Genomic DNA, 17,998 nt, shown 5'->3' on the forward strand with positions numbered 1-17,998 from the left:
GAGAACCATAGTCAGTGAAGAAGGCTGGATGGTTTAGGTCTTCCTAGACGGGCGGGAGGCAGGAAAGGATTGGAGAAAGGAGAGATGGCAGTGGGAAAACCAGGACAGGAATGGCAGTGTGTTTCCAGCCAGGAGACTATGTCTTTTAATACTTCATTGAAATCGTCGGGTGACTTTGTCCTTGTCAGAAAGGAGCAGCAGTGCTGGGGTCCTGCTGAGGAGGAGACTGCCTGCTCCTTGGGGTTGCGGTTGTGCTTGGTTCCTGTCTGCCCCACCCTTGGGGAGATGAGTCCCTACAAGTCCACAAGACATGACAGCCAGCCCACCTGCCATGTGCGAACAAGGGCTAATTTCAGGGCACTCGCTTCATAAGGATACTTATTCTTCCGCAGTGTGTTGGCTGATTATGAGGTGAAGAATATGGCCACCGAGGTCGGAGAGGCCTGGCAGGACATGCCTGGAGCCCCAGGAGGTGGTCAAGAAGACCCAGCTGTACGCACTCAGCAACCAGCAGAACCTAGCACCCCAGAACGGCAGAGCAGCCCCAGCGGATCTGAGCAACTCGTCAGACAAGAGACCTGCACCAGCAGGTAAGAGCCGAGCTGCACTGGACCCCTGCCTGCTAGAGCCAGTGGTTTTGTCCAGGGCAGCAACCCAGGACAAACCCCCACACACTAGGCATGCCTGCTACCTCTGCAGGTGAGTGTGGTTAGGAGGGAAGCAAACCAGAGAAAGCAGCATCCCAGGGTTAGATATTCATGGGTTTCAGCTTGGAGCCATAACATCAAATCTGTTATACTAAACCTGGCACAGAGAAGGTGCACAGAGAACCATGTTGTCTGGTCGCCATTTGGAGCCTGGATAGCTGAGTCAGAAAAGGGATATGGTTGCTTTTTCCAGTCACGGAGATGGAAGCTCGCTGAGCAAAGTGTGCCACGGTGTGGATGGGATTCACTGCCAGAAATAACGACTGTACCAGTTGGATGAGCATTTCCACTGCTGTCAGCAGTGTGATGGCCATGGATTTGGGTGGTAATGCAGCTCCACAGTGCTGACCCAGGGTTGCTCACTCGTTGCAAGAAGTTGGCAGCAGTAGCCTGAGGAAACAGGGCTCTGCATTTTCTGAGAGAGACCAAGAACCAAGGAGCAGCCAAGTAGTAGGGAACAGACCGCACCAGACACTTGTGCTTTTCTGTGAGCAGCTCAGGTGTCCCTAAGTGGTAGTTTCCTGACTTCTGGCCTCTGTAGAGCAGTGTGGGTCCACACCAAATTATGACGTTTTTGGTGGCTGTAAGAGATTTCTCAATTTTGAAATCCTAGGTGACTTGTGGTGCATTTTTTCACATTTGGAAATAACTGAGTTTTTAAAATGTTTTTACAGGCAATGTAGTATCAGATTTTATATCACCCTGAAACATTCTGTCAATTCTCATTTGCAAAAATCCACGGAAAGCTGGAGTTGTTAGACTGGAAACAGTGTGGCCTCAGGAAGGGCTTCACAGCCATTGCAACATGGGCAGGACCTAGAGGGCAAGAGAGGATGCCATGATTTGATGACATTTTCCCCATTCCTGCCAGGTGAACTTCCTCTCCCTCTCTATGACAACTGTGTGGTGCTCACATCCAGCTTGGGTAACTAGGAACCCACCCATTGGCTCTTGCACCAGCAGGACATGTGGCTGCATTCTCAAGATGTCCTTATTTCTGGTATTTTGTGGCTATTGTCCCATACCCCTAACCTTGCTGCGACCTCTATCCTCTCTCTGTCTCTCAGTTCCAGGTCATTCCCTTGACCAGCTTCTGGTCTTTCCTCATCTTGTCCCTGCCAATGAAGTATTCCGGCCCTGCCTTCACTCTCCTGCCATGGTCCATTGCTTTGAAAGGGTGGCTCCAGGAACAGGGTGAGGGGAGGGCTGTGCTAGCTTCATGTTGCCAAGGAACTCAGCAAAGCAAGTGTTTGCTGACCTCCTGCATTCTCAGCCTGGCTCTGGTCTGTCAGACCTAACAGATGGGATGCATGGCAGCAGTCAGCCTCAGTGTCACTCTGGTCCTTTTTTGTGTGAGGCCAGAGGCCCTTCCGTTATCACTGCCTGGAGCTGCAGTTGATGATGGTGAAAAAAGGTGTAGGTGTCTGTTGAGAGCTCCCTTTGTTCCCCAGAGATCTTTTCCCAAAGTGGCCATGAGTTAGAGAATAAGCAGGCACAATGGGCCGCCAGCTGGAGATGCTGCACACTAAAAGCTTCCTGTGAGCAGCCATGTACACAGTGAACATGACGGCTAAGGCCCCATCCACCCGGCCTCAAAGAGCACACAGTCCACTAACGAATAAGCACGATCGTAATAACCGATAGCTCCTGCTGTGTGCTGATAACATGCAGGCACTGTTCTCCATGCTTCATGCGGACTCACTCATTGAATTCTCACACCAACTCTAGGAAGGAGGTACTTTTATTATGGAGAAACTGAAGCAGATGGTGGTTAAGTAACTTTCCAGCAGTTATGCAGCCAGGAAGTAGCCTAACCGAGATTAGAATCCAGACAGAGCTCAGAGCCTATACTGTCCATCGCTGTGGCATCCATACTGCTCCTCCATTTGTGATAAGCCCAGGAAGGAAAGAAACCAGGTGCTCTGATGGAGAGGGGTTAGGGCAGAGTGTGATAGCAAGGATGCTTAGGGAAAGCTTTTCTATCAAGGGGGAGACAGTCCAGCTGAGACCTGAAACATCTGGAGGAGCCTGCCTTCCAAAGAGCCTGGGGAGATGCACCATGGACAAGGAAGATCGGAAGGAAGGCCTGAGCAATGAGCCCTGTGCTTGGAGGGTAGGGGTGAGTGTGAGCAGGGGGCAGGAGCTGGGCCCTGTAGGCACTTGTAGGTGAGGGAGAGAAGGCTATTGGGAGAGCTCCTGTCGCTCACATTGCAGTCCTGGGGGCATCCCCAGGGGGTTTTCTTTAAGTGGCAGAGTTTCACTGTGTTACCCAGGTTGTTTTTGAACTCTTGGCCTCAAGTGATCCTCCTGCCTCAGCCTCCCAAGTAGCTCCAGGGGATTTCTGTTTTACCTTGCCCCTTCAGTTCTTCTGTCCCCTTCAGTGTTCTGCTGTCATGAATCACAGGATACCAGATACCTGGTAATTGTTCAGTCAGTAAGAGGTCTTGCCTTCCTTCCTCTTAGAATCAATCCCCTTCCCACTCGTTGGCTCTGCATTTTATCCCCTATGTGTTTTTCAGGCTTTCGTGGGGCCCTCCTCTCCCATCCAGTCCCCCTCCCCCAGTCTCTGTGGCACATTGCTTTGTCATAGGTTGAACCAGTAACAGGCACACGATGATTGGGCACACTGAGGTTAGGTAGAAGGGCAGGTCCTCAGGAAGGGCTTCCCAGAAGAGAAGTTGATGTTGTCTGCAAAGGCATGTGAGAGCTCGGCAAGTTCAGGGGAACTGCAGGCTGGTCTGTATGGCTTCTGCGTGGGTAGCACTAGTGTGAGCCTATGATCTAGTTGGAGCCTATGAGGCAGGAGAGTTAGGCAGATGCTAGACTGTGATTGTTCTTTCCCTTCCCCACTCTTCAACGAGTTGAAATCTTGGGGATTGGATTCTCTGGCAAGGGGACAATACCCCATAGCCTGGGACAGATGGAGGCAGCCATATCTGAGTATGATGTGAACCGTGGTATGTTGGAGGAAGCCAGAATGAGCCCAGTGCAGGCCACTGGAGGGTGGGCAGACTGAAGTCGGAAGGTGCAGACAAGTGGTTGGTGGTGCTGCCCAACACCATGCCCTCAAGCTTTGGTAACGAGGCTCATAGCCTGGGGTCAGGCAGAGTGAGAGCCAGTATGGGCTTAGCCAGAGAAAAGCATTTTTGGGCTGCCTAGGAGGCTGAGTTCCAGGCCAAGGGCCATCTGTGACAGCTGAAGTGTGGAGACTCAGAAAAGTTTCGACAGCTGTCAGTTTCCTGCCTCTGTTGGGAATGAGGTGCATCTGACTCTCCTCCTCAGTGATGCCTAGTTTCATGTGGTCCTCTGCCCCTTGGCCTTGTGTTCTCTGGAGAGTCCCCTGCAGGGTGGCAGAAGAAGCTGATCCTAGTAAGGGACTATCCCATACAGTGAGGCGGTGTCTTCCCCTTCTGCTCCCTCCTGACTCTCACATCCTCGGCAGCCCATGATTCCACTCTAACTGAGTGAGTCACAGGGGCCAGGGCGCTCGGCTGCAATCAGGGAGATTGGGGTCCTGCTACCAACCCACCATGTGACCTGGGATAGGTCTCAACTCCCCTGCCCTGGGTTTTCTGATGTGTAAAGTGAGAAGTTCCATTTGTTGATTTCAGAGGAAATTTCAAGAGCAGTGCTCAAGGATTAGGCTCAGAAAAGCCTGTTTGGCCCTGGAAGGTGTCAGCTCTCAGGGTTGACATGTCCACCCCACCCCTCGTTTTCTTTCTTTCAGGGTGAGAAGTCCCCCAAGCTGCATGGTCACCGTTACTGTCACTGCCACTTCTGAGCAGCCTCACAGTTATATTCCAGCCCCACCAAGTGAATTGGACTCCAGCTCCGCCACGTAAGAAGGGCTATCTAGCAACCTGGGAGATGTTCTCTGGGCATGGGGGTTACCCACTTCCTCCTTGGCAGTAAAGGACTTGGCTTTTGTTCCATGTTGCTTCCCCAATTCCCAGAAGGCCATTAGGCAAGGGGCCACCCAGGACAGTGTTAGTCCCCCAGTATAAATGCCCATCTGCAGGCCTAGATGTTCCCACATTTCCTTTTTCCTATCCCTGCAAGAGGCTGCAGTGGTACTTCCTAGTGCTCTAGTGGATGTGGGTTGTGCCATCCATGAGTATTTGCTGATGTCACTGTGGAACATGCCTGGGAAGCCAGCTCAAGTCCGTGAAGGCCGGTTGTGTGAAGCCATTCGTGTCTTGCTGTAAAGGAATACCTGAGTCTGGTAATTTATAAAGAAAAGAGGTTTAACTGGCTCACAGTTCGGCAGGCTGCACAAGCATGGCACAAGCAGCAGCTGCTTGGCTTCTGGTGAAGGCCTCGGGAAACTTCTAATCATGGTGGAAGGTGAAGTGGGAGCAGGCACATCCCAGAGCATGCACAAGAGCAAGAGTGAGGAAGGGGAGGACCGGACTTTTCAACAAGCAGACCTCATGTGAACTAACCAAGTGAGATCTCACTTACCGCCAAGGGGATGATGCTGGTCATTCATTAGGGACCCCCCATGATCCTGTCACCTCCCTCCAAGCCCCACCTCCAGTAATGGGACTCACAGTTCAACATGAGTTTTGTCTGTCTCTCTCACATGCCCACTGCTTCACCTGCATCCCTGGCCACCTGCCAGGGTGCAGGAAGGGATGTTCCTGCAGGAACGCTGCTCAGTGAGGTGTGTGTGTTGGGGGTGGGGAGCATATCTAAGGCGGCCTCTGCATACGTCAGGTCAGCAGGCTGGAGTGTGCAGCATGAAAAGGGGGGTGCAAATTTGGGGCCATGCTGAGCCCAGCATGAGGCAGATCTTATTTCCTGTCCTGCAGAGACCAGTCCAGGATGAGGCACCCTCTAGGTCTCTGGACTCCAGGAGAGAGAAGGGAGAAATTAGATGTGAGATGGAAACTGCACAGTAGCTGAGTGCCTTCTGGGAGCTGCTGAGTGGCGAAGACTGACCGTAGAATTAAGGCTTGGGGGATATCTTGGTTGTGGGTAGAGGGTAAAGGTTACGCAGCCCTGAAGTAGGGGTGGAAAGCTCACGGGACTGAAGCCTGGGGAGAAGATGGCGTGCCGAGGTCTGCACATTGCCATTGGTTGCAGGAAGCCCCTTACTGTAAATCTCAGTCCAAACACAACGAGCAACGCTCATGGGCTGGGACTGTAGCCCAAGTCCACTTCAATGCCAGTGCCTCTGTCCTGGGCCTTCCCATGAGCTGTTTCACTTCCTTCAAACCAGGCTGGGACTTCCCCAGCCCCAAACCACTCCTGTGGGCCAGGCCTGGTTCCCTGGAATCTTCTTATATCCCTCTGATTTCTGCTGTGCTCCTTCTACAGCAAAGGGATTCTCTTCGTGAAGGAGTATGTGAATGCTAGTGAAGTGTCTTCTGGGAAGCCAGCATCTACACGCTATAGCAGGTAAGAGTGAGTCCCAAACCCTTCCACGTTGGCCTTCTGCTGCTGGCTCCCATATTCTCATCCCTACATTCCTAGGTCCTTGTCCAGGGCTTGACTCAGAGTAGCTTCTGGTAATGGTCGAGTGGGTGAGTGATATAATGGCCCTCTGATGGGATTGATGGATTTTCAGGTGTTCAGCCTACCTGGGCACCTTTGGGTTGTCCCTTACAGTGACTTCATCCTGCACGCCATTTTCACTGCCATCCTGTTCTGCTTGTCTTTGTTATTTTGTTTTGTCAAATGCTGAGAGCATCCCTCTTGGCAGAGCTGGCAGAGCCCTGGGGACCAACTAGTTCATCCTATTTCCTTGCAGATCACAGAGCTCTTCTTTTGAGCCCCATGTTCTTTTCTGTCATGCCAGCCTACCTCATTTTAATGCACATGTGACTGCAGTTCCTGATACATGTGTGACTTTGCTTTTTAATTTTATTTACTTATGTATTTATTCTCATTATTTTTGTTTTGAGATGGAGTCTTGCTCTGCTGCCTAGGCTGGAGTGCAGTTGTGCCATCTCAGCGCACTGCAACCTCCTCCTCCTGGGTTCAAGCAATTCTCCTGCCTCAGCCTCCTTCCCTAGTAGCTGGGATTATAGGTGTCCACCACCATGACCAGCTAATTTTTGTATTTTAGTAGAAATGGAGTTTCACCTTGTTGGCCAGGCTGGTCTCGAACTCCTGACCTCAAGCAATCCACCCACCTCAGCCTCCCCCTTCCACTGATCATCTCTTCATCTGCTTGCTTCCTGATGCCATGTGGAGGGGTACTTCCATGTCATCTCCATGTATTGTCACCTACCACACTGAGATGAGGTCCCTCGGAATGTTTCTTATGACACATCACATCACTGGAGGATTTTAGTAACAGAGAGGAGCATCCTAGCCTTATTTCAGGATCGGGCCTCTAGGGCTTCTAAGCTGGCTTTCACTGGTGCTGTGGAATGATGAGCATGGCTGTGGATGTCAAGTTCAAACCCCAGCTCAGGCCCCCTGTTTGGATCATTTTGGACAAGATGTTCAACCTCTATGAGCTTCGGTTTCACCATCTGTAGCCCCTTAGGGTGGTTTTTCTTTATAGCTTATTGAGTTATAATTCACCCTTTAAAGTGTACAGTCCCAAAGTTTTGGTATATTCACAGAGTTATGCAAACATCACTATCCAATTCTAGAACACCTTTGTCACCCCCAAAAGAAACCCTGAACCCATCTGTACCTCCTAATTTCAACCCATAACTTAAGCACAGGTATTATGCCAGAACATTCCCTTCCTTCTTCTCATTCCCAGTATCTGATTTCTGTTGAGTGGGCTCCTGGTGACTGTCACATTATAACATAGGCGGGAAAGAAACTTTACTCTTTTCCCACTGGTCAGTTGGGGCACCTTGGCATATACAACCACAGGAATCCTAGCCACCCAGCCCTGATCATCTCCCTCATTGTGAAAGATCTCCTTTGCCACCCCCGCCCCCCACGGCATAGAAGGGCCTTTATGGCACCAAGTGATGGATGACAATTGGCAGCGTACTTATGTCTCAGCTTGTGGCCAAAGGTTAATGAGAAAATTAACTATGACAGTGATTTGGCTCTCCCCCATCACACTCCCTGTAGTGTCAGCAGCATTGAGGACACATTCGACGTAGAGAAGAAGCCCCCATACGTCAGAACTCCATACTCTGAGAGGTATGTTGACTTTTTTAGCATGGAGCTTGCAGTTCTACAGAGAAGAAACAGGGAAGGGAGAGTTCCTGCTGAGCCTGTTTGCTTTTGTCTTCTGCTTTGCAGCCTCCTCTACATTTGCAGAAAGATGAAGGACATAGGCTGGTGCTTCCCTTGTTGGGATGTCACACTTGTGACAACTAAAGCCTTTGAATTGACCAGAGGGTAGACGCCAAGGGTGACTGAGAAGGGAAGTGGTGGTGTCTGACAGCCCAGGGGACTCATGTCAGCAGGAAAGGCCCTTCAGATTAGAACCTAATCCATCACTTAATTAACTTGCAAATCTGACCAGAAGTCAAAATAAAATAACTACAAAAGACAGGACAGTAGTGGGCAGAGAGTGAAGAAAAGTGGGCTGCTGGCATCATGCTGCATGCTATGGAGCCACCGAATTGAAAGCAAGGGCAGAGAGCACCTCGTTCAGCAGTTGTGAAAGCTGTCACTAGATGATGCCACAGTCACCAGACCATCTTAATGACAAATAAATCCTATGTTAAATTTCTTGGAATGGGGAGAAGAGAGTCTCAGAGATTGAGTTCACTCAGGCTGCTGTGAAGAAAACAGAGCTGGCAGAATAAGTGGCCTTCAGTCCACGGTGAGTGGATATGGCAGACCCAGGACTCAACCCCAGGGCCCTGACTACTCCCAGGTTAGGGATGTTTCTACTCTGCCATCTGGCTTCTCATTGATAGATCTAAATTCCTGTGGATGACATTCAGAGGCCAAAGCTACACTGGTGAGGAAAACGAAAGAAGAAAGAGGGTTAAGATAAAGAGAATCTTGCTGGGCCTCAAGGGCAAACATACAGGGGCAGGCAAGCATATGGGGCTAGGGAATCCCCTCCACTGTAGCTGAAGAAGCAGCTGGTTCTGGGTAACTACAGATGACTCGGTGAGGCACATCATTTGAAGTCTTAGGAGAGAAGGGCAGGTTGGTCAGAAACCTGGGAGCTAACCACCTACATCGGAGTGAATGGAATGAGGCCTCCACTTCTAGTGGAGTGACAGACCAGATACCCTAGGGACCCTCCTTTCCATTGCACAACTACTAAATCCAGAATCGGACATTACCGATCCATTGCTAGGCTTGGAGAAAGGAAGGGGACTCTCTAAGGACAATCTCAGTCAGTTGCACACATGTGTATGCACAGACACACATGCACGTGCACGAAAAACAACTGTGAGCTGGTGGGCTGCTGGTGCAGGGGCCGTTAGCAGTACTGCTGTCCGAGTGAACCCTGGGCCAGCAGCCAGATGGCACACCACAAATAACCTGCCCATGGCACTTCTAGGTCCTGTGACAGAGCTAAAGTGAATCTAGATTGGTAATGCCTCCCCCGGCTCTGGGCTCCTGTCAGAAGCAGACCCAAATCTCTGGAAGAAAGTACCTCAAATTATGGCCTGGAGGGTCAGATCAAGCAGTCACTTTCAGCAAGTCTTGTCTGAGGAGGAAAAGCAGAGGTGACTCTCAGAAACAAAAATAGGCATCCTAGAACTGTAAGGATGCTCACCTCTAGAACTTCAGCATAGGATCTGAGTAGGCTCTACAGACAGAGCATGGCAGAGTGGGTCCAGCAGTGTAGGTGGGGGCAGGGTTCAGTTGGCCCAGGCATGAGGAGAAGGGCCATCAAGACAGGGGCCTAGGCAGGGCACACAATGACATGTCTCCTGTAGGAGAAGGCATTGGTCTTCTTGCTGTAGAAGGTAATAGGCCCCAGCAGATACTCCTTTTTTTTTTTTTTTTTTTGAGTTGGAGTCTCACCCTGTTGTCCAGGCTGGAGTGCAGTGGCACAATCTTGGCTCACTGCAACCTCTGCCTCCCGGGTTCAAACAGTTCTCCTGCCTCAGCCCCCTGAGTAGCTGAGATTATAGGCACCCACTACCATGCCCAGCTATTTTTTGTATTTTTGGTAGAGACAGGGTTTCACCATTTTGGCCAGGCTGGTCTCAAACTCCTAACCTTGTGAGCCACCCGCCTTGGCCTCTCAAAGTGCTGGGATTATACACATGAGCCACTGCACCTGACCTCTAGCAAATATTCTAAGCAGAAGGTCAGAGGGTGGCAAACTGTGTGGAATAAGTACCACATCAGGTGTCCACACATACTGTAGTGAGTCAGGAAAAGATACATGACTAATTTTTGGAAATAATGCAAAGGTCTGCAGCAGGGGACCCTCCTGGCACTGGGGCAGTGTGGCCTGCAGACAGCCTTGAATAAGAGCAGTGCAAGAGTCCTCGTGAGTCTAGGTCTGCAGCCCAGACTGAGAACTGATCTGGCCCAGGGCTATGCTGCACACCACAGAGAAAGACTGCAGCCTGGGATCCTAGCAGCAAAGCTGGGCCTGGTTGCACAAAACCAGAAGGTCTGGCTTTGTCACATCAGAGGTCTACACCAGCCTGACCACCAGATTATTGTTCTTCATCTCACAGGACAACTGGAGGGATCTGTACTTACTGCAACCATGAGATCCGAGACTGCCCAAAGATTACCCTAGAACATCTTGGCATCTGCTGCCATGAATATTGCTTTAAGGTAAGAAAGTGGGGCCATGCTGCTAAGAACGTTTTGTAGAGTGCAGGAGTCTTATGGGTTCAGACAATACAGAGAAGATTTGATCTCCATATACAATTGTACACAGTCACAGAGGCTTTGCACAACTGGGAGCTGAATGAGCTTCCAAATCTAAGAGAGTGGATGTGTGTTGGTGGTTCCACATGCTTAGTACTGTTGGGGAGACACAAGAGGTCTTTTCAGGAAAGACTGTTCCTGGCAGAGGGCCAGCAAGTGCAAAGGACCTGGGGCAGAAGCGCTAGAGTGTTCTAGCTTGCATGGTAGAATGGCATGAGGGACTGGGTGCTCTAGATCATGTAAGCCTTGGAGGGCACAGAGTTTGGATTTTATTGTAATTGCCATTGGGGTCCCCATTCTCCATGATGTGTAGCACTTTGTAACCCCAGGTTGTTGTTTTTTTCTGTGCACTCAGAGGTGACTCCTTAAATGGATTGGAATCATCAGTCGGCAAAGTTGAGGTTCAAAGTACTATAATGGTTCACAATAACTGTAATGAGAGAAGCATAATACATAAATCAGAGGGCTAATTAATTTATAGTGAACCAAACTGCCAGGAGGAGGGAATTGAGAAATCGAAATAGCCTCATTGCCATCAGAAAGGTGCTTGGTTAGAATGAGCAAAGGGGCTTGGAGGATCCTAGTACCCCTTCTCTGCCTGTCTCAGCACCTGTGAAAGCTTGGAGCAGAAGACTCAGCCTGGGGCCTGGAGAGCGCTGTCTCCTCCATAGGCATTCCTGGGCAGACAAGTTTGAAAGTCATGAGATTGGAGGAAGGAGCTGGACTGCTGAGATATCTTTCCTTTCTATGGGACTGTACTATCACCTTCCTTAAATGTCACGCTTAATATTGTCCAACCCCTGCTACAACAGCAATGACCGCTGGCACTTACTGCACAGTTACTTGACGCCTGACCCCAGGCTTCATGCTCTTTGTGGACTACATCACTGAATGCTTGTAGTAATCATGAGAAGTCCATCCTGCTGGTGCACCCACTTTACAGATGAGGAAACGGAGACTGGGAGAGTTTCAGTAACTGGGGCTCACAACTCAAAGCCAGGCTGAATTCTGAACCTGACCTCCTAACCACCACATGATAATCCTGCCAGCTAGTTTTTATGGGACTTTTTTTGTTTTTTAGTTTTTTGTTTTTGTATTGTTTTTGAGTTTGTGTTTTACTTCTGGTTTTCATCATTGTTCTCCTTTTATTTTAGGGTTGGGGTTACACGTGCAGGTTTGTTGCATGTGTAAATTATATGTCGCTGAGGCTTGGTGTACAAGTGATCCCTTTTCATAATTTTTTCTTGACCTCTTGGAGGTCCAGGATGTACCATGGGCTCACAGCATCTGCTTGCCCACCTTGCTCAGGCATCCCCTTCCCACTCCACTCACTGTTGCTTTGCTTTGTGTGTTGACCTCCAGATTGGTTTCTCTTTCAGTGTGGGATTTGCAGTAAACCAATGGGTGATCTCCTGGATCAAATCTTCATTCACCATGACACCATTCACTGTGGGAAATGCTATGAGAAGCTCTTCTAGGTGAGTGCTGACACTGCAGAGGACAAGTGGCCAAGAGACTAGTTAAGGAGAAGAGATGTGTCCTGGTCTCTCCTGGAATCTCAGCCCCAGACACTGCTGCCTTTCTTGGCTCTTCCTTATGTTCAGGAGGCCCTGTGTCCTCATGTTATTATGCCTTCTGGTACTTTGACATATTAGGTGGCATGGACAAAGGCCCTCTGTGAGGACACTTCCATATCACACCTTCCATCCAGCACCTGAGCCAAGGCCTCTAGCTCTCCTGGGATGCTTGCTGGGCCACTGTTGTTAGCCCCATTTTGCAACAAGGAAATAAAGATGTAGAAAGGAAGGGGGCCTGGAGAAACCCAGGTAGAATCAGGATCTCACCCCAGGTCTTTGGATTCTTGTCCAGGGCTCTCCGTTCCACCATTGCTTGCATAACTTCAGATCAGGACTGCATAGCCATGGTGCTCAGTAAAAGAAGCCTCTGGGCCACATTATGAGCACTGCCTGAAGACATGTTTGCATTCTCATAGCTGGTGGAATTTAGCACAGTTTCTGAGCACAGAGCAGAATATATCCCCTGAAGGTAATCGGGATTGATAGCAACCAGGCTTTAAACCAGCTCCATGCTGATGGCCTTCTCTCCAGAAATCACCTTGAGCTAGGCAGTAACCCCTGATTACTGAAGCAGTCACCCACCCTGAGGCCTCTGGCTGATGTGTTTCCAGTCTCATGGCTACTTGTTTTCTTTTAGCCCCACCCCAGGCTGATCAGAAGCTGATGACTCCCGGACAAGTTTGACTGTCCCCAGTTTTGCCCCAAGTTGCTGGCTCCCCTTCCCTGTTTGATTTCTTCGTGCTTTTGCCCTTCTCAAGTTGAAGTCTTATCTTAATGATGCTAGATAATTGCTTGTGTGTGGAGCTTCTCATAGGTTAGAAAGCACTTTACATCCATGATGTCATTTTAGGTTCAACAAAAGAGGATCAAACAAGAATTCCATCTTGCCTTCCCTAAGACAGATTGGCTTTCTAATGAGTTTAGGTGAGCAGAAGTATAGGGTTCAGTATGTCCTGACTCCCTTGAAGCTTCTGAGGGGCCAAGCTGAAGACTATTGATGATCCCTTGTGGGTGAATTGCAGACATTGAATGCTAGGGATTGGCATAGGCTAGTGTTTAGCTTGTCTGTTTGCCATATCTATTTTTTTAAAATTTCCATACACTTTAAAAAGTAGTTAGCTGCTTTTGTTGGGTTATATAGCAGTGTTTCATTTTGTCTTCCACCCACCTTTCACTATATTTGAGTTTTCCCCTGCTGGTATGTTGGCATGTATTGGAAAGTTTACACGATTAGGTTTAATTCAGTAGGATGTGATTTTAGGAGGCTACTGACCAAAGTGATATCTGTGTCTGTTGAAATCTTGATAGCTGATTAACTTGCCTTCAATTCTGCTCCCTGAACTTCACACAGAAATCCTCCCAGGTGGGTTTTAGGGTGTATAGATCCCAGCAGGATTAAGGAGGGGAAAAGCAGCTAACATTTCTCGAGGCTCTACCACATACCAGGCACTATCACAAAGTGATGGCATTAGTTCCCATAATAATCCCGTGAAGGCGACATTCCCATCCCCATCTTAGAGATGAGGATATTGGAACTCGTAGAGGTGTTCATTACATTGTGCAGAACTCTACAGAGCCCGTGCTCTTACCAGAGCAGCACCCACCAAAGCAAGCATTGATTTTGTGCTGAGTGTGTGCCAAGCACTGTGCAGGGGGTACATAGTTCCTGCCAGGTTTATACCCTCCCTTCAGGCCTCCCTAAGAGCGGAAGGTGTGAAATCACACTCTGCCTTTGGGCATTCTGGATCCCTGAATGATCTCCACCCCTCCTCCATGAAGTACTTCAAGGGCCAAGCTGTCTCTTTCCCTCCCCTCTGCCCATGAAAATGCCTGCAAACTGAGATGCTTTCAGCTGAGAACAGATTTGGCTCACAGATATTACCAAAGAGGAGCTTGTGAATCCAGGAAAAGCTCCAGGGGGCTAGCTGATCTGAGCAGAGAGCATTCAGTGACCCATTTTCCAGTTAAGACTCTGCCTCAAGCTACTGACAACTGCTGGAGCCCCAGGTACTTGGGACATGGAAACTCGTTGGATGGCTGGGCAGATACAAGCCTGTTCATGTAGTCAGCTGACCCTCTGCTCAGGTTCAGCTGGACTCTGCCACATTTGGGCCCAGCATCACTTAGTAAGTTCCTTGAAAGGAAGAACAACCTTAGAATATTTCTGTTACAAAATGAGGGCGTCTTCTCTTGATTTAATTATAAAAGGTCTCCATCTTTCTCCAGCTTCTGAGCCCTATGCACATTGGCTTGTGGACTTGTTCTTCCTGGCAAATGATCACAGAGGAACACTCCATTTATTTGCATTGGATTTTCCTCTGGAGAGCATGTACCCACACTAAATACCAACTGCTCTCCCTCAGCTGTAGTCCCCAGCATCAAACTTGGCACATGGTGTACACTAACACACAGCTACTCAATGAATGAGTGAAGGAAAGAAATGTCACCCCCTTGGTGAGAGGTGCTATCCCTGAGTCTTATTGCAGGCCCAGGGGATGGAATGCAAGGTAAAGAGGCCCTAGAAAGGCTGGCTTCCTCACTTCAAGGTATAATCTGCCTTTAAGGGAGTTTTAGAACAAACATGCAAGATAATGAAAGAACTGTTGCAAAAGCATTATTGATTTTGATCCAAAACAGCTTCTTTCATGTCTAAAAAGGCACAGAATTTTGCAGATCTAAGGAATAGGGATGGTTGCATTACATTTTGCTTCTTTTTTATTGCTTAGTGTTTCTAATCATACTTAATCCACAATAATGTACACAATTATAATAAATGGTAAGATACTACATGTGTCAGCATCAAGGTTTCCTTTTTAAGTGTAATAACTTGGTGTATTCAGCTGTGTGATTTCTTTATTCCTATTTCCTGCAGCCATTTCTCTGTACAAAAGTAAACAAGTACTTAATAGCAAGAGCAACACACTATGCATGCACAGGAAGTGTGGAATTCTAGACTCATCAAATCTTAATGAGGAATCCCGTATTGTGGGGGGGGTCCATTCTCCTCATCATTACCACTGCAGACAGACAGCCACCTAGCTATTAGTGCACACCTCCAGTGGCTAGGAGCTCAGTTCCTTCCAAGCCCCTGCTGTCTGTGGACAGCCTTGGGTTTAGATGATGCCTTCTTCAGTTGAGTTAAAGTCCATTTCTGTTTGTCAGCCACTGGTGGCCTTTAATCCCTCTGCTAGATGCCAGCCCCTATAATAGATGAAAATACTTCTCAGATTCTGTCTTGGTCAACTCTTCTCACATTTAAACACTCCCAGTCCCTCCACCTCTTCCTTGACAGTAATTCTTAATACACATCTCTCCAAGGCCCTCCTCAAAGGTGACCCCAATACACACCCCAACTCATTCCTCTAGATGCATACCAATATAATCTACATGCCATCAAAGTCTTGATTCAACCCAGGGACGGGAAAGGGTGATCAGGAAGTCCAAAGATAGACATGATACTCAGAGAACTCCTTCCACCACTAAGTAGGGACCATGGGGCCATTGGACTAGTGTTCTTCTAGCTATTTTTTCACCCCAACCTTGAACTTCATCTTGTTACACTGGGGAGGAAGAGCTTTTGCTGATTCAAAAGACAAGGACTGCAACAGGAGCTCCTAACTAGGTATATTTGTAGGACTCTCAATTGGTAACAGTGTGTGACACAAAGACCTAAAGGAAAAATAGGGGAGTGTCATTTTGAAACAGCAAGTCAATGCTAGTATTGGGCCTCCTCTGTTACCATGACTCCTGCTTCCTGTCCTGGGTTTGTTGTTGGAATTCACTCGGGGTGGCTGGCAAAATATTAGCAAAATATTAAGGAAAGTTATAGATTAGTCTCAAACCTTTTAGAAGGCCGAAAGGTTTTTTTGGGGCAGGCCAAAGGTGGCTGGTCCATTACATTAGCATAGGAAAGAGAGATGATAAGAGGTTTGCCCGGTTAAGTCTGTTTACCTCACATCTCTTTGTCTCTACTCTGTTTACTCATGTAAACTTTGTGCTGGATGGCCCCCTCAGGGGGAGATCAAAGGGGAATTACCTGTTAATAGTGTTTACTCTGGGTCCGGAACCTAACGATTTTATCATTCGTAAAACCACTCTTTTAACCATGTTAATTATCCACAAACATGTTAACTTAGAACCTCTGTTATGAAATCTTTACTGAGTAAATGTGTAGATAAACAGGAGGTCTTGGTCAGTTGGCAGCTGTTGGCCTTGGAAAGCAGCCAACGACCATCCCTAGCCCACTTGAATCACTGAACCAGGTGTGAGAGTGCATTTATTCATCTGTTGTTAAGTCAGGGTCTGCAGGAGAGACCTCTGCAGGTGCTGGTCGACAGTTCATGTATCTGTGATGGCCCCCTCCCCATGCATCTCCATGTTCTCTGGGGACTGCTCCTTGCTTATGAATGTCTTCAGCCTGTGGATTTTACTCCCCAGAACATATTCTTCTGGTGAAACTTCTCTGCACAGTATCTTCTGCCTGCAAAGGTCTCAAACCTGCCTGCAAATGCCTTCTTCCCATTGTCCTCTGCCTCAGAATGCCTTCTGCTCCTGGCTCCTTGCACAGTGCCTTCTACCTGCAGATGCCTTCTGCTTTCTGATATCTGCTGCTGAATTATTTCATCATCTAGGGCTCAGCCAATAAAGCCTTCTGACTGTAAGTGCCCTTTCCATAGTGTGCTTTGCTTAGTTAGTCTTACTTAAGGTCTGTTGATTTTATTGTTTTCAAAGAACAACACTGACTTTTTTTTAATCATTTCATTGATTTTTTTCCTATAATTTTCTAATCTCTGTTTCATTAATGTCTTATTTAGTCTTTATCATTTCTTCCTTTCTGCTTGCTTTGGATTTAGTTTGCTCTTCTTTTTCTAGTTCCTTTAAGGTGTAAAGTTAGCTTATTGATTTGAGATCCTTCTTTTGTTCTTCTTTTTTGTTTTTTGGGGAGACAGGGTGTATCTCTGTTACCCAGGCTGCAGTGCAGTGACACAATAATGGCTCACTGCAGCCCTGACCTCCTGGGCATAGGTAATCCTGCCACTTCAGCCTCCTTAGTAGCTGGGATTATAGGCACATGCCACCATGACCACCTAATTTTTTTCTTTGGATTTTTTTGTAGAGGTGGGGTTTGGCCATATTGCCCAGGCTGGTCTAGAACTCCTGGGCTCAATCAATCCTACCACCTTGACTTTCCAAAGTGCTAGGGTTACAGGTGTGAGCCACCATGCCCGGCCAAGATCTTTCTTCTTGAACGTATGCATTTACAGCTAGAAATTGTTTTCTGAGCACTGCTCTAGCTGCATGTTGTGTTTTCCTTTCCTTTCATCTCAAAGGTTTTCTAATTCCCCTTGTGACTTCTTATTTGATTCACTTGTTATTTTGGAGTTTGTTGCTTAACGTGGTTTCCCAAAATTTCCTTTGGTTATCAGTTTCTAATTTCATTCCATTATGGTAGGTTATTACACTTTGCATAACTTCAACTTTTTTTTTCTTTTTCTCTTTTCTTTTTTTTTCTCTTTTTTCTTTTCTTCTAGAGCCCTCAGATGACAAACTTCAACTTTTTTAAATTGGTGGAGGCTTGTTTTATGGCCCTGTGCTTTGCTGTGAATGTGTTTTCATGGGATTCTCCCTGCATAGCTGCCTTGGTGGGTCACTACCTGTGAACACTCTCTACCCTGCCCTCTGCCTTCACAGCCTCTGAATAATGAAACCTGCTTGAGAACTGCCTCTCACTCTCTCTGAAAGCCTGCTGCACATTGCCCTTCACTTCTGAGGCTCACCATACACTGTGCTCTGCATCGTGCAAGCTGTGCAGTTGTGATCTTGGCACAATATGGCATGCATAATGCTTTGCTGCTAGGTCACCTCCTTATGTCCTCTGCCTGCAGTGCCCTTGGCAGATCCCCCTGCTTTAGTATCTCCTCCCACGAATGCCTT

The 17,998-nt window shown here is 48.1% G+C and overlaps 1 protein-coding gene across 6 annotated transcripts in view; it reads left to right on the forward strand.

The window, feature by feature from the left end:
• The window catches only part of ZNF185 (zinc finger protein 185 with LIM domain), a 78,585-nt gene extending 63,737 nt beyond the window's left edge, over positions 1-14,848 (forward strand). For 4 of the 6 annotated variants that reach the window (XM_037728629.1, XM_017500900.2, XM_037728630.1 and 1 more), the window contains 7 exons: positions 393-590; positions 4,435-4,545; positions 6,027-6,107; positions 7,752-7,823; positions 10,289-10,391; positions 11,867-11,965; positions 12,702-14,848. In XM_037728629.1, the coding sequence (XP_037584557.1) occupies positions 393-590; positions 4,435-4,545; positions 6,027-6,107; positions 7,752-7,823; positions 10,289-10,391; positions 11,867-11,965 (664 nt within the window). In that variant the 3' untranslated portion in view covers positions 12,702-14,848. The remainder of the gene's footprint in view (positions 1-392; positions 591-4,434; positions 4,546-6,026; positions 6,108-7,751; positions 7,824-10,288; positions 10,392-11,866; positions 11,966-12,701) is intronic. The other 2 variants (XM_037728632.1, XM_037728633.1) reach the window with 2 other exon arrangements.
• The last annotated feature ends 3,150 nt before the right edge of the window (positions 14,849-17,998 follow it).

Source organism: Cebus imitator, unplaced genomic scaffold (assembly GCF_001604975.1).
Source record: "Cebus imitator isolate Cc_AM_T3 unplaced genomic scaffold, Cebus_imitator-1.0 Scaffold273, whole genome shotgun sequence".
NCBI classification, from domain to species: Eukaryota; Metazoa; Chordata; class Mammalia; order Primates; family Cebidae; genus Cebus; species Cebus imitator.